This window comes from Oryzias latipes, chromosome 1, assembly GCF_002234675.1.
Source record: "Oryzias latipes chromosome 1, ASM223467v1".
NCBI lineage: Eukaryota > Metazoa > Chordata > Actinopteri > Beloniformes > Adrianichthyidae > Oryzias > Oryzias latipes.
The window spans coordinates 5030303-5044642 of NC_019859.2; the positions used below are offsets into that span (position 1 = coordinate 5030303).

Below are 14340 nucleotides of genomic sequence, written 5' to 3' on the forward strand. Positions count from 1 at the left end.
GAATGGACGCCTTCACGTTTTAGACCAATTGAATGGACGCCTTCACGTTTTAGACCAATTGAATGGACGCCTTCACATTTAGACCAATGGGATGGAAGCTTTTGCGTTTCAGACCAATCGGATGGACGCTTTCGCGTTTTAGACCAATCGGATGGACGCCTTCAAGTTTTAGAGCAATTGGATGGACGCCTTCGCGATTTAGACCAATGTGATGGACGCCTTCACGTTTTATACCAATTGAATGGACGCCTTCACGTTTTAGACCAATTGAATGGACGCCTTCACATTTAGACCAATGGGATGGAAGCTTTTGCGTTTCAGACCAATCGGATGGACGCTTTCGCGTTTTAGACCAATCGGATGGACGCCTTCAAGTTTTAGAGCAATTGGATGGACGCCTTCGCGATTTAGACCAATGTGATGGACGCCTTCACGTTTTATACCAATCGAATGGATGCCTTCACGTTTTAGACCAATCGGATGGACGCCTTCAAGTTTTAGAGCAATTGGATGGACGCCTTCGCGATTTAGACCAATGTGATGGACGCCTTCACGTTTTATACCAATTGAATGGACGCCTTCACGTTTTAGACCAATTGAATGGACGCCTTCACATTTTAGACCAATTGAATGGACGCCTTCACGTTTTAGACCAATTGAATGGACGCCTTCACGTTTTAGACCAATGGGATGGAAGCTTTTGCGTTTTAGACCAATCGGATGGACGCTTTCGCGTTTTAGACCAATCGGACGGACGCCTTCACGTTTTAGACCAATGGGATGGACGCCTTCACGATTTAGACCAATGGGATGGACGCCTTCGCGTTTTAGACCAATGGGATGGACGCCTTGGCGTTTTAGACCAATCGGACGGACACCTTGACGTTTTAGACCAATGGGATGGAAGCCTTTGTGTTTTAGACCAATCGGATGGACGCTTTCGCGTTTTGGACCAATCGGATGGACGCCTTCAATTTTTAGACCAATCAGATTGACGCCTTCACGTTTTAGACCAATTGAATGGATGCCTTCACGTTTTAGACCAATCGAATGGATGCCTTCACGTTTTAGACCAATGGGATGGACGCCTTCACATTTTAGACCAATTGAATGGACGCCTTCACGTTTTAGACCAATTAGATGGACGCCTTCACGTTTTAGACCAATTAGATGGACGCCTTCACGTTTTAGACCAATTAGATGGACGCCTTCACGTTTTAGACCAATTGAATGGACGCCTTCACGTTTTAGACCAATCAGATGGACGCCTTCACGTTTTAGACCAATTAGATGGACGCCTTCACGTTTTAGACCAATTGAATGGACGCCTTCACGTTTTAGACCAATCAGATGAACGCCTTCACGTTTTAGACAAATTAGATGGACGCCTTCGCGTTTTAGACCAATCGGATCGACGCCTTCACGTTTTAGACCAATTAGATGGATGCCTTCACGTTTTAGACCAATCAGATGGACGCCTTCGCGTTTTACTTTTTTTTTTTTTTTTTTTTTTTTAACTTGTCCTGTCCAACAGCTAGGCAAACAGATGAGAGCTGAGGGCCTCTTGTGTTGGACATATTTTATTTTAACAAGAGGCCTTCGCGTTTTAGACAAATTGAATGGACGCCTTCACGTTTTAGACCAATGGGATGGAAGCTTTTGCGTTTTAGACCAATCGGATGGACGCTTTCGCGTTTTAGACCAATCGGACGGACGCCTTCACGTTTTAGACCAATGGGATGGAAGCCGTTGCGTCTCAGACCAATCAGATGGACGCTTTCGCGTTTTAGACCAATCGGATGGACGCCTTCAAGTTTTAGACCAATTGGATGGACGCCTTCGCGATTTAGACCAATGTGATGGACGCCTTCGCGTTTTAGAGCAATGGGATGGACGCCTTCGCGTTTTAGACCAATCGGACGGACACCTTGACGTTTTAGACCAATGGGACGGAAGCTTTTGCGTTTTAGACCATCGGATGGACGCTTTCGCGTTTTAGACCAATCGGACGGACGCCTTCACGTTTTAGACCAATGGGATTGAAGCCGTTGCGTTTTAGACCAATCGGATGGACGCTTTCGCGTTTTAGACCAATCGGATGGATGCCTTCAAGTTTTAGACCAATGTGATGGACGCCTTCGCGTTTTAGAGCAATGGGATGGACGCCTTCGCGTTTTAGACCAATCGGACGGACACCTTGACGTTTTAGACCAATGGGATGGAAGCCTTTGCATTTTAGACCAATCGGATGGACGCTTTCGCGTTTTGGACCAATCGGATGGACGCATTCAAGTTTTAGACCAATCAGATTGACGTCTTCAAGTTTTAGACCAATCGGATGGACGCCTTCGCGTTTTAGACCAATTGAATGGATGCCTTCGTGTTTTAGACCAATGGGATGGACGCCTTCACGTTTTAGACCAATTGAATGGAGCTTTTTTATGTTCGATTTTGGCTTCCTATGCAGACTAGGGTTAACTCTTGTTGCAGTGAAATTTATATGAGGTTTTTGGTTGTTTTGCTATTTGTTCATGTATTGAAAGTTATATCGTCATCGCAATATTGATCATTAATATCACATACCGCAAGTTTTCCACACACGGTGCCGCCCTACAATGAAACGTTTTTTAATGCATCGCAGTAACGTTTTAGGCTGCAGCTTCACTTTTCCGTTTTACCACTTGAACAAACTGCACTTTATCTATTTTTTTGCGGTGCAAAACCTAATTAACACAAACTGTTGACAACCTGGAATTCCTGGTAGAGTTTCTTTTCAATCCAGTCGGTGACATGAGCCAGAGTCACTTCTCTTTCTCCAAGTTTGGGTCTTGCCTTCAGTTCAAGGCGAGGGGGAGTCTTGAAGCCATACCTGGAAGGAAAATAACACACGCTCTTAACTAGTGCAACTCTTCGACCGTTCACGCAGTTCCAACAGATTCAGACACGGAGAAAAGCGGCTTTGCGCTGCTATGCCTTCCTGTTTACTAACGTTCAAGGCGAAGCCGCTTTTCTCCGTGTCTGAATCAGCTGCTTTTCATCGTCACTACTGTGAGGTGTTGCACATCAGCTTCTGAATCCATCGGAATTACATGAATTGCATAAGCAGTTAAAAAGTAAGCGTACTTTAAAGAACACTGGAGCTAAAACTTCGGCGTTAAAGGGTTAAAGTAAAAAACCAAAGAACTCCAGACAGACGGAGGGAGAGTGGAAAACTTGAGTCGTCTTGTTGTTTGCGTGGGAAAATGCGCCCGCCGTTCAGACAAACATGGACGTTCGCACTCCTCAGCATTCCTCTGATTATGCGATGGAGACAATGACTCTTTTACAAACCAGATCCTGTCTGTGGGGGGAGGAGGTATGTTGACAGCCAGCGTTCCCTGGAGGTGCTGCACCTCTACGGTGAGCAGCAGGGGGGTGTTGGACACCTCCTCCATCTTCTTTTTGATGAACTCGGTCTCTGTAGCTTTCTGGAAGTATTTGGATTTAGTGATCTTGTCCACAAAGCGCAGGATTTTGCTGGCTTTATGTCCGCCCACAAAGCTGGATTGATCACAAAAAAAGGAAAATATTAGAGCTTCTGAACAAAAAGGTACATTTAAATAAGAAATGCTTCTGATAATCCTTTAAAAGGACAGTCTGTGTACAAACCCCTCTGCTCCAGCCGAGTCATTTGACAGTTCGGAGGAGTCTTCCTCGTCTGATGAACCAGCACTGGAGGACTCTTCATCGCTGTAGGCCAGGCAGTAGGTGCGGGGCCTGTTTCTGAAAGCCCAACGGATCAGAGTGAGCTCATGGGAAACGGGCGTTTCAACAAGCCTTCCTGCAGTCCAGCCGCTTCCATGCAGAGGTTCACTAACCACACTGAAACACACAGCTTGAGCTTTTGTCTAAAATATTGCTTTACCCTTTCAGACGTAAAAAATGATGTGAAAGAAGGCATCAAGTCACAAACTGTGCTTCTGAGAGGCAAAAGTAGAATGAAGTAGAGGGGTTATGTTCTAAAAATGACCTGCAATAGGTCACATCCAGAAAGTATACAGCTGTATTTTTACTGTAATTCTAGATGTTTTAAGGCTGTAAAACTCCTCACTACACACTTAAAACACTTTTCTCAGACAGACGTTAACATTTTCACAATTATCTCTCTTGTTTAAACTCCAAAAGTTCAAACTTTCATAGAAAAATAAGTCCAGTTTTCTAGAATGAAACCAAAGATCTGCTCGCGGGTGAAGATTTATGGGGATTTGGCAAACCGAACGCATTCTGTACAGGAGACACGGCACAGAGGAGATTGACAAGTGTCTACAGCCAATCAGGACACAGAACACAATATATTATTGAAAAAAAACAAACCATGCAGATTTGCACTTTAAAAATAAAAAATAAAAGGTGAAACGTGAACTGCATTATAGCGAGAGACCACTGAATGTAACTCTGGCAATACAAGAACACTTCCATTTGGTCATGAAAACACGCGTGTTTGTTTTTGTGTAGAGTTATTTGAATGATGAAATTGGGAAGATTAATTGACAACAATATATTAAGACGATATTAGAAAAATGAGACAAGTGTAGAAAGTCAGAGAGGACTCACCAAAGGCAGAAACGTCCCAGTAAGAGCAGCATTAAAGTAGAATCCACAGAAAAGAGAGTTTCCGGGAGAGGGGGGGGGCAACAGAGGAGACATTAAACACATGAGGACATCACCACCACGGTCAGTCTAACCTGACAGAGGGAAATGTGCCAAAATGGGACAAATCTCGACCCTCTCACCCATCTTTGCCAAACTCTCCTAAGCGGAGGTTCTCCCCCTCTTTGCCCAGACGGTTGAGGATCATCTTGGTCTCCAGGGTCATCAGGAAGGATCCAGAGTAGGACACCTCCAGATCAAACCACAGACCTGACGGAGACACACAGACGGGTTAGACAGCTTGGAAAGAAACCTAAAATCCACACTAGAGAGGAGTTGAAAGTGAAAAGTTCAGGACGTAACCATCCCCAACACAGTAAAACAAGTGAGTGGGATGGTAAAGCTTTAAGGTTAGAGTTGGGAGGATCATGTCAAGTCTTCCAGGTTTTTACACGTCACCCCATTCGGTTTTAACATCCACAGCTCTTAATAACCAAGCAGCGGTCAATATAACCGGTTAAAACTCAGTGACAGAGTGGCTCCATCCCTCTGGAACTCCCTTCCTCTCAGCCTAAAATCTGTAGACTCTGTTTTTTCTTTCAAAAAGCCGCTAAACACATATTTTTAAAGTTGCTTTCTCATGATTCTTTTTTTTTAGATATATATTCTGTGTTTTACTGTGAAGCACATTGTGATTTTTATCTTGAAAGGTGCTATACAAACAAAGCTTACTATTATTGTTAAAAAGGAATGAGACAAACATTTGTTCTCTTGATTGTACAGATGCTTTAATGTCTACGGTAGCAGGTCTGCTGTAATCTGGATTAAGCAAACTCCTAAAAGGTTTACACTTAAATCTGAAATAAAGATAGTTGGTTGGTCGGATTTACTGCAGTTTATTTTTCTCCTCCTTCAATCAAAGACTTGCTGGCTTTTGTGTGCACAGCGTGTTATATTGGAGTGTAAGGCAAGGCAAGGCAAGTTTATTTGTATAGCACAATTCGTACACAAAGTAATTCAAGGTGCTTCACAAAACAGAAAAATGCATTAAAATCACAATACATCATAGAAATAATCAACGTAAAATTTACTTTAAAAGAAAAGGAAAAAAAAAGATTTAAAAATAAAGGAAGGAAAGAAAGGTGCAGATAGGACCTTTCAGTCATATACATGGCTAAACAGAAATGTTTTAAGTCTAGATTTGAACATGAACACAGAAGAGGCCTGTCTTACGCCTTCAGGGAGGCTGTTCCAGATTTTAGCTGCAGAATATTGAAACGCTGATTCCCCTTGTTTAGTTCTGACTCTGGGAATCAACAGGAGGCCGGCCCCTGAGGTCCTCAGAGTACGAGATGGTTCATATGGCACTAACATGTCAGAGATGTACTTTGGTGCGTGGCCATGGAGAGACTTGTACACAAGCAGAGCTGCTTTGAAGTCTATTCTTTGAGGTACAGGGAGCCAGTGCAAAGACCTGAGCACAGGACTAATGTGATCATACTTCCTGGTTCTGGTCAGGACTCGAGCAGCAGCATTCTGGACGTACTGAAGCTGTTTTACAGCTCGTTTGGACAGGCCGGTGAGCAGGCCGTTACAGTAGTCTAACCTACTGGAGACAAATGCATGAATAAGTATCTCCAGGTCTCGCTTTGAGATTATGTTTTTGATTTTGGCAATGTTTTTCAGGTGGTAAAATGCCGCTGATGTTACTGACTTGATATGGCTGTTAAAGTTCAGGTCAGAGTCCATGATTACCCCTAGATTTCTGACTTGATTTGAGGGTTTAAGAGACAGAGAATGAAGGTAGCTGCTGACAATTTCTCTTTGTTTCTGTGGGCCAAAAACAATAACTTCGGTCTTGTCTGAGTTTAGCTGGAGAAAGTTGTTCTGCATCCACGCGCTGATCTGTTGGAGGCAGTGGCTGAGTGAATCCACCGGCCCATATTCACCTGTTGTCAGTGACACATAGATCTGAGTATCATCTGCATAGTTGTGATAAGATATGTTATTACTGCGTATTAACTGCCCTAGTGGCAGCATGTAGAGGTTGAACAGAAGGGGTCCCAGGATCGATCCCTGGGGCACACCACAATTCAAGCCCATGTAGTCTGAGACACAACTCCCAATTTCAACAAAATATTTCCTGTCTTCTAGATAAGACTTGAGCCAACTTAGGGCAGATCCAGAGATGCCAACCCAGTCTTGGAGTCTGTGCAAAAGGATCCCATTATCAACAGTATCAAAGGCAGCACTCAGGTCTAGCAGGATTAAGACAGAGACTTTTCCATCATCAGTGTTCAGGCGGATGTCATTGGTTACCTTGATAAGAGCAGTTTCTGTGCTATGATGGGGTCTAAAACCTGACTGGAAAACATCAAACGAATTGTTTAATAAGAGAAAGTCAGTGAGCTGTTGGTAGACAACTTTTTCAAGGACTTTTCCTAAAAATGGCAGATTAGAGATAGGTCTGTATTTATTCAGTACAGTGGGATCAAGACCGCTCTTTTTCAGGAGGGGTTTAATGACTGCAGTTTTTAAGGCCTCTGGAAATATTCCAGATTGAAGAGACATGTTAACTATTTGAGTAATTGATGGCAACACACTGTTCAGGACAGACTTTAGAAATCTAGTGGGTAACACATCAAGGCAGCATGTAGACGAGCTCAGACGGGTGATGGTCTCTTGGACAGTTTGGTCAGTGACAGGTACAAAGTGAGTCAGCTTAGAGTGAGTAGGTGGCCGTTCGATAGTTATATGTGTTGTGGAGTTGATGGCTTTTTTTGTGTAGTCTCCTTATGCCACTAGAGGGCAGCACCAGTTAAGGGATCACATGGTAGAATACAGGAAGTGAAAGCTGTTAAACCTGAGGGATGCCTTCACATTCTCAGCACACAGGAAGTGCATCACATTTACGAGAATAGGGTTTTTGTGGAAACATTTGACATGTATGTATGCTTTAGGGAAGGAATTCGGACATAGCCACTGCTAAAAAAAATAAAAACAAGGACTGAGAAGGAAAGCTGAAGGCAGCAGTGAAGCCACACGGTAGTCTAGTAAAGCCAGATGGGCCAAAATTTCAAACATCCTTGAAAAGTAATAAAAGGGAGTTAACTTATGAATAGGCTGAATGTTTCAGCGAACGGAAACTGCTGTGAGAATCAAACATCTGTTGTTGTGGTGTGAAGATCTGCAGAAGCAAAACCACAACCTCTGACTTTTAAGTAGGTAAGTAAGTAACCTTTTTTATTTTGGACAAGTGTAGAATAACAAAATAAGACAAAAACAAGACAAAAATGACATAAAACAAAAAAGAAATTTATATAAAACAAGACAAGACAAAATTATATAAACAACACAAGTCCAAAAGGGAGTGAGAAGAAGAAAAATCTTATTAGCTCTCACCCCCTTTCCCTCAAGTCTTTACTTTCCCAACTAAACCCAGTACACCCACCATCAAAGTCCAGCGCCCTACCCAAGTGTATATTCTGTTACAGCTGTACATGGAATTCTCATTTCCAAAAACACAAAAATGAATAACAAAACGTTTTTTCTAAGTATGCAGATTTACAAATGCTGATGTTCTGTATTGTTTTGTATTTGTACATATTTATCAATGATCATATTTCTGTATTTATACTTAAATTCTTTTATGTTTGGACATTGTTTCAAGCCTTTACTGGTTCTGTTCCACAACTTCACTCCACAAATTAAAACACAAATTTTTTTTTTTATTTGTACGTGCTTTATGTATGAGAAATTTATTTTTTCCCCCTAAAATTGTATTTCTCGACTCTTTTAATAAATAACCTTTGGATATCCGTCGGTAATAAATTGTTTTCTGCCTTGAATATTATTTACAATACTCTACTGGTTCATAAAACTTTAGTAATTTTGATTTTACACACCTTTAATGTCAAACGATAGTATTTTACTACCTTTGGGATTAAATAACACAAAAAAAATAAAATAGTTTTCCTGATTTTTACATCCAGGACGCAAAAGTATCCACAGGTGTATTTGGTTTCACATTAGCCGACGATCAAAATCCCACAATGGCCGTTTGGCGGGGAAGCCGCGAGCGTTTGCTGCACTCAGCACGCTGCCTCTAGGAAGAGACGACTTCTGGAGGACAGCGCTGCTGCTGCTGCTGCGGGAAATGTCAGGAGTAGGACAGAAGTCAACATTTCTGATGGAGGGTGTGGACTAACATTCTGGCAAAAAGAAAAAGGAAAAACTGCTCTCCGTTTGATACAAGCAGGCTCGGGGATTAACACAGCAGAAATTCCTCAGTAATCTGTAACCTGGAGACATAATGGGCTTTGTGTTGGAGTTTCACGTCCAAATTTACAACCTTTTCATCGAGTTCAGTTTAGATTATTCAAACTAGGAAACGTGAAATAAATATGTGAGGGATTATTGGGTTGGGAAATAGCTAATCTTGTATATTTCAGTGAGAACTGTTCTGAATGTGCTGCTGTGCTCTCCACTACGGCTTTTCTCAATAGGTTATGTGAGATCAAAAATAAAAAATGAAGCAGTGAGTTAAAGCACAGCATGGAAGAAAAAGAGAGCTTCACCTTGCAGAGGGGCTAAATGGTATAAAGGGACATTTCTGCCAACTCATTGCAAACAAAACTCAGTTTTCAGATCAAAATTTCCTAAATTGCAAAACAAAATGTTCAGCTTTTAAAAAGTTGCAATTAAAGATATTATTCTGTACTGCAGCTGTTGATCTAATCCAAGACACAGTTGTGCAGCATATGATAATATGTGCTTTAAATCCTTTTTTTTTAAACAAACAGATCTTAAAGGAAATCAAACATTTAACCAATTTGTTGCTCCGGGGATTTAAAGATCACACAGGCCGGTTTAGTGTCATGTCAGCAGATTAACTTTACACGGTTTATTTTGCAGTTTCAGGGGATCCTCAGCCACCAAATAAAATTTAATTCATGCTAAAACAAAGTATGATCTATTTTCTTCACTTCAACTTGTCCTGTCCAACAAATGAGCAAAGATAAAAGCTGAAGGCCTCATGTTGGACAGATAGTAGGAATTGTTTTTAAATGATGAGAAATGAATTTTTCTTCAGCTAAAGATGCAAAAACGAGAGGAAAAGAGCCGGTTCGGCTTCTGAGCCTCAGCAGCAGACACCATGTTAGATAAATATGGTGATTTGATTGGATAGAATCTGGACCAATCAGCAGGATGTTCGATGGCAGATATGTCACGCTAAACTGAAACTTATGAACGCGAAATCAAAGATAGGTAAAAAAAAAAAGTCGAGATAAGAGACAACACATCTGATAACTTTTGTGTTGCAAACGTAAAAATGTGTTTTGAAAGCAAAGAAAAAGATTATGAGAGCAAACTTTTAATATTTTTGTTTACAATTTGGAAAGTTTTGTTTTAAAAACTGAACATTTTGATCTCAAAACTGTGACTTTTGTTCACAATGTGGTGGCGGAAATATCCTTCAAAAAGGAGGAAGAGGAAGAGTTTTGAGGGAGAGAAAATCAGGAAGAAAGCAGCATGCATGCCCCTGCAGTGAAATGAGCGGAGAGGGAAACCTGCGTCACGTCATCGAGGCACAGACTACACGTGAGGGAAAGCTGCATAATCGCACAGATGAGAGGCTGGAGAGCAGAGATGTAAACCTGTCAATCTGCTCAGAGTGCTGTGCTGCACTTGTTTGCTCACAATCAAGACTCTGCATTGCATTCCTGTAAACACAGATTGAAGAAGTGTTTACAGCCTGTTGTGTAATGATTTCCTGAACTCTTCAGAAAGCTGGACTTTCTTACTTGTTTCAAAAACTTAACTTTTGTCCATTTCAACATTTTCTACTCCTATTGGGTTTAAAAAAGAAGCCAGTGAGGCTTTTTTTTTTAACCATTTGTTAGTTTCGTACTGATTTTTTAAAAATATTTATGCAGCTTTTTGAAAGACCATCTGTTCTCTGCTCGGACAGCACAGCCTCAGTGTTGGAATCTTATTTATCAGTGATGACTCAGGACAGAATGAGAGAAACGACTCGTCATGAGACCAAAATGAGGCCTTTGTCATAAGCAATGGATTGTGACACAGTGAGACTGACAGTTTAAACTGGTTTGTCACGCAGGAATGAAAGTACAACATCATCTGGAGCTCTAACAGCTGGACTTGTTTTGACATATTTATATTTTGACATAACATTAGTTAAAATCTCTCCAAAAATCTCTGATGGGATGCCCTGCTGACATCACACTATGTTGGAACAAATGGAGCCTCGGCGACTTCCTCATAATTTGCTAACATTTTTTGTTTAGTTTTTCATTTCTTCTAAGAGTTCTGCTTGAACTTCCTTTTGGTTTTAAAGTGTGGGACTCTTGACATGAAAAGTTTTCTCCACAGATTTCAGTTTCTTACCGTTTCTCCCTTCATTGCAATGCCAGAAAAAAAGAAATACAACTTTGTTATTTTTGTAAGATCATCTCCAAAGTTTTTAAGCAATTTGTTTTTTTTCTTTTAAAGAAATCCAAACTACATAACATTAAATGCCGTTTACAATTAATTCTATTATTTAAAAAGATTTGTTTTTTCTAAAAAACATTTCAGATAATGTGGAAAATTTTAGATACTTAAAACAAAAAGGCCTATATTCCGCAAAACAAACTTTTTTGGGCTTTTAAGAGTTTTATCATTTTCCTCACAAAGAAACCCCAAAGCGATGTTTTGATCCATTCAATCATCTCTGAATATTCCTCTAAAAACCTGCTCTCTGAACACCAGCCCCTCCCAGTTGACAAAAACGAGCGGGTCCTCACATTGTGACATCACAGAGTGAGGACCAGCCCCTTCCAGGAAGAGTCTGCGCTGCCAGCCCCGCCCCCAGGCTAACACACAGACACACACACTTTCTCCAGTTAGCTAGCGGTGATCGGCTTAACGGTTTAATTTTAGATGTACAATCTGCACATCCATATTTGCAAAAGTTTGGCTGTTGTTCTTTTTCGTGGGCGAAACGCAGACAAGCTGTTGAGGCCGGCTCTAGAATAATGTCATGAAATGGGCGGCACCCATAAGGGGCAAAAGGCGGAGCCTCACAGATCGAGTCGTCTTATTTCCGGGTAGGAAAATGAATTTGTGAAAATAACTAATATTTCCTTAAAAATATCGTTCTTCTGTGTGTTAGAGGTAATATATGATCATATATATGGATATAGTTTACACTGAAAGGCTCAAGAATAGCATGGTATAGGCTCTTTAAGGCCTTTATTGGTCACTGAAGGTCACTGCTTTTTTTGTTTTTAAAAAACTGAAACAACCAGTGAGCTTCAATTTTAGCAGATTATGATATTAAAGGGAAACAAATAAAGCTCTAGATTCCAGGTCTGAAGGAAAAAAACAGCTGAACAGACTGACAGCATCTGCTTATAACCACAGCTAAAATTCTAATTGTTTCTATAAAAGATCAGATATTTATTCTGTTTTTGCAAATACACTTTATAGACCATGTGTTTGCATGTCATCTATTTATTCATTTTGTTTCTTCATTTGTAAGCGTTTAAGAAATTGTTGCTTCAAATGAAATGCTAACCTGTGAATCCCAGTGGATTAAATCTTTTAAATTCCTAAACTCAAATGTCAGGAAAAGCCTTCAAATGTCTTTAGGAATAAAAGCAGTTTCCTTCTTGCCTCGATAGTCGCAGTAGGGTGCAGATGCGGCATGGATTCTGGGAGTGGCGGATCCCATGTCCAGCTCCGTCAGCGTCAACTCGTTCATGAAGTAAGGCAACTGAAAGACAGGCAAGAGGTTGCTTCAAACCCCAGGAAACAAGGATGTTCTCACAGCCAAGATCTGGACGGGGTTAAAGTCTGCTAACAATGTCAGATAAATCTGATGCTTCTGTCCAAAGTCAAGTCAAGGAAGAAGATTCAATGTCTTTTAATGAACTATACATATTCTAAATGCTGCCACTTCATGACAGGAACATTATTTTTATGCGACATATTTATAATTCTGACGGGTCAGTAAATCTAAGCTTGTTGTAGAAACCTTTCACAAATTTGTTTGAATAAACACTTAAACAAAAAGCAGATCGGAAACATGGAGGAAATGATGCGGAGCTTCTCTGGTTTATCCACTGCTGCATTAAAAAACACACGAGGAACTCTACCAATGTTTTTATTTTTTCAGGCTTTCTTTTTTAGGAAGCAGCATTTTCAACCCACCCGTATCTTGCTGAGTTTCATCTGAATCTTCTTGGAGACCACTTTGCTCCAGTATGGCTCCGTCAGAAAGTCCCAGAAGACCCGGCCCATAGCGGCATTTACCCAGGCAACGGTCTCCTCCTCCTCCTCATCCTCCCCCTTGGGCTGAACCTGAGCTGCAGTGGTGCTGTGAGGCTAACAACAAAGTCAAGTCAGCTATCAGAGACCTGCTTAAGAAGAAGCTGTTTCAAAGAAGGGAAAGGGAGCTTGTGAAACCTTCTTCTCTGCTCCGGGGCTGCTCTGCAGACTCTGAAGAGCGGGGCAGGAAGCTGAGGCTCCAACTGCAGGCTGCTTCGGCAGTAAGCAGCCCATGTAGACATTGTAGTCCAGAGGAGGCTTGCTTTTGGCACTGCTTGTTGTTGAAGAACCTGCTGAATCCTTCAACCGAGGCTGAGCTGCGAGCAGCTCGTCAAGGCTGCTGCGACTGCCGTTCCGGCTGTGAGAGCTCCAGGCTGCAGCAAAACAAAGACACAATCATTCCATTTTCTCAGCTCTCACAGTTTACTTGCAAAGTTTGATCCATGTTTCCTTACCATTGCCCACTCGGGAAGCTTTTCTCGTGTCCACTTTGGGGTTTGAGGCCGACAGAAACCTCTGAAACCATTCCTCCTTATCCCTCCCTGTCCTCCCAAACAGGAAAAGGGTCAAGTCTTTGCTGGAGGGGGAAGACGCTCCGTGGTTCGCCTCTCCGGTCTCCGACGTGCCGACACCGTCACTGGGCTCCGAGCGATCACCTTCAGCCTTTGAAATGAAGTCATCTTGTCTGCTAAGTTCGATGCAAATTGGATATTTTTTGTTCCACACTCTTTTTCTGGCCAAACCAGGAGGCACTAAATACACCTGGAAACAAATTTGTGGGAGACAGAAAAACGGAGACCAATGACCTCTGAGTCGTTTGAAAACCTTCGGAAGCTGACCAGCTCTTCTGTAAGCCGATGCAGTCAAACTGACAGAGGAACCAAATCCACTTTTGTGTATGAGATGCCCGTGTAAAGATGTTAAAGCCTACTTTGCTGTTGGCGAGGTCGTAGATCTTCTGGCTGACAAAAGTTACGTCAGGTTTGGAATCGTTGTGCGCAGCTCGACGGGCGATGTTGTGATTGGGTTTGGAAAGACGGATGGTGGAGCCCTCCACCCGGACATACACGGAGTGGGTCAGTGTGGCGTGGTACGTCTCTGGGTCATAGTTAAAGATCTCGTTCATCCACCCCTGGTAGGAAAACAATTCAGGTACAGAGAAGAGAAGACGTGTCATTACATGAAGGATGAAGGTTTAATTCCAAATAAAAAATGTCATGTCTGTTTCATTCCTCAGGATTTTGCGTTGTTTTGGACTTTGGACCACTTCCTGTGGGACAAGCTGCACAAAGTGTTGGGTTGATGTACAGAAAGACCAAAAAAAAAGTCATAAGCTGCTGACCAGAATATACTTAAAAGTGGGTTTTCCCATCAGTGTTT

The 14340-nt window shown here is 41.8% G+C and overlaps 1 protein-coding gene across 3 annotated transcripts in view; it reads right to left on the reverse strand.

The window, feature by feature from the left end:
• LOC101158917 (testis-expressed protein 2) overlaps positions 1–14340 on the reverse strand; it is a 32507-nt gene that overhangs the window by 2528 nt on the left and 15639 nt on the right. For 2 of the 3 annotated variants that reach the window (XM_011485645.3, XM_023954716.1), the window contains 9 exons: positions 13892–14092; positions 13416–13722; positions 13099–13334; positions 12844–13017; positions 12307–12406; positions 4773–4899; positions 3649–3762; positions 3331–3540; positions 2749–2869 (listed from right to left, as the gene is read on the reverse strand). In XM_011485645.3, the coding sequence (XP_011483947.1) occupies positions 2749–2869; positions 3331–3540; positions 3649–3762; positions 4773–4899; positions 12307–12406; positions 12844–13017; positions 13099–13334; positions 13416–13722; positions 13892–14092 (1590 nt within the window). The remainder of the gene's footprint in view (positions 1–2748; positions 2870–3330; positions 3541–3648; positions 3763–4772; positions 4900–12306; positions 12407–12843; positions 13018–13098; positions 13335–13415; positions 13723–13891; positions 14093–14340) is intronic. The other variant, XM_011485739.3, reaches the window with a different exon arrangement.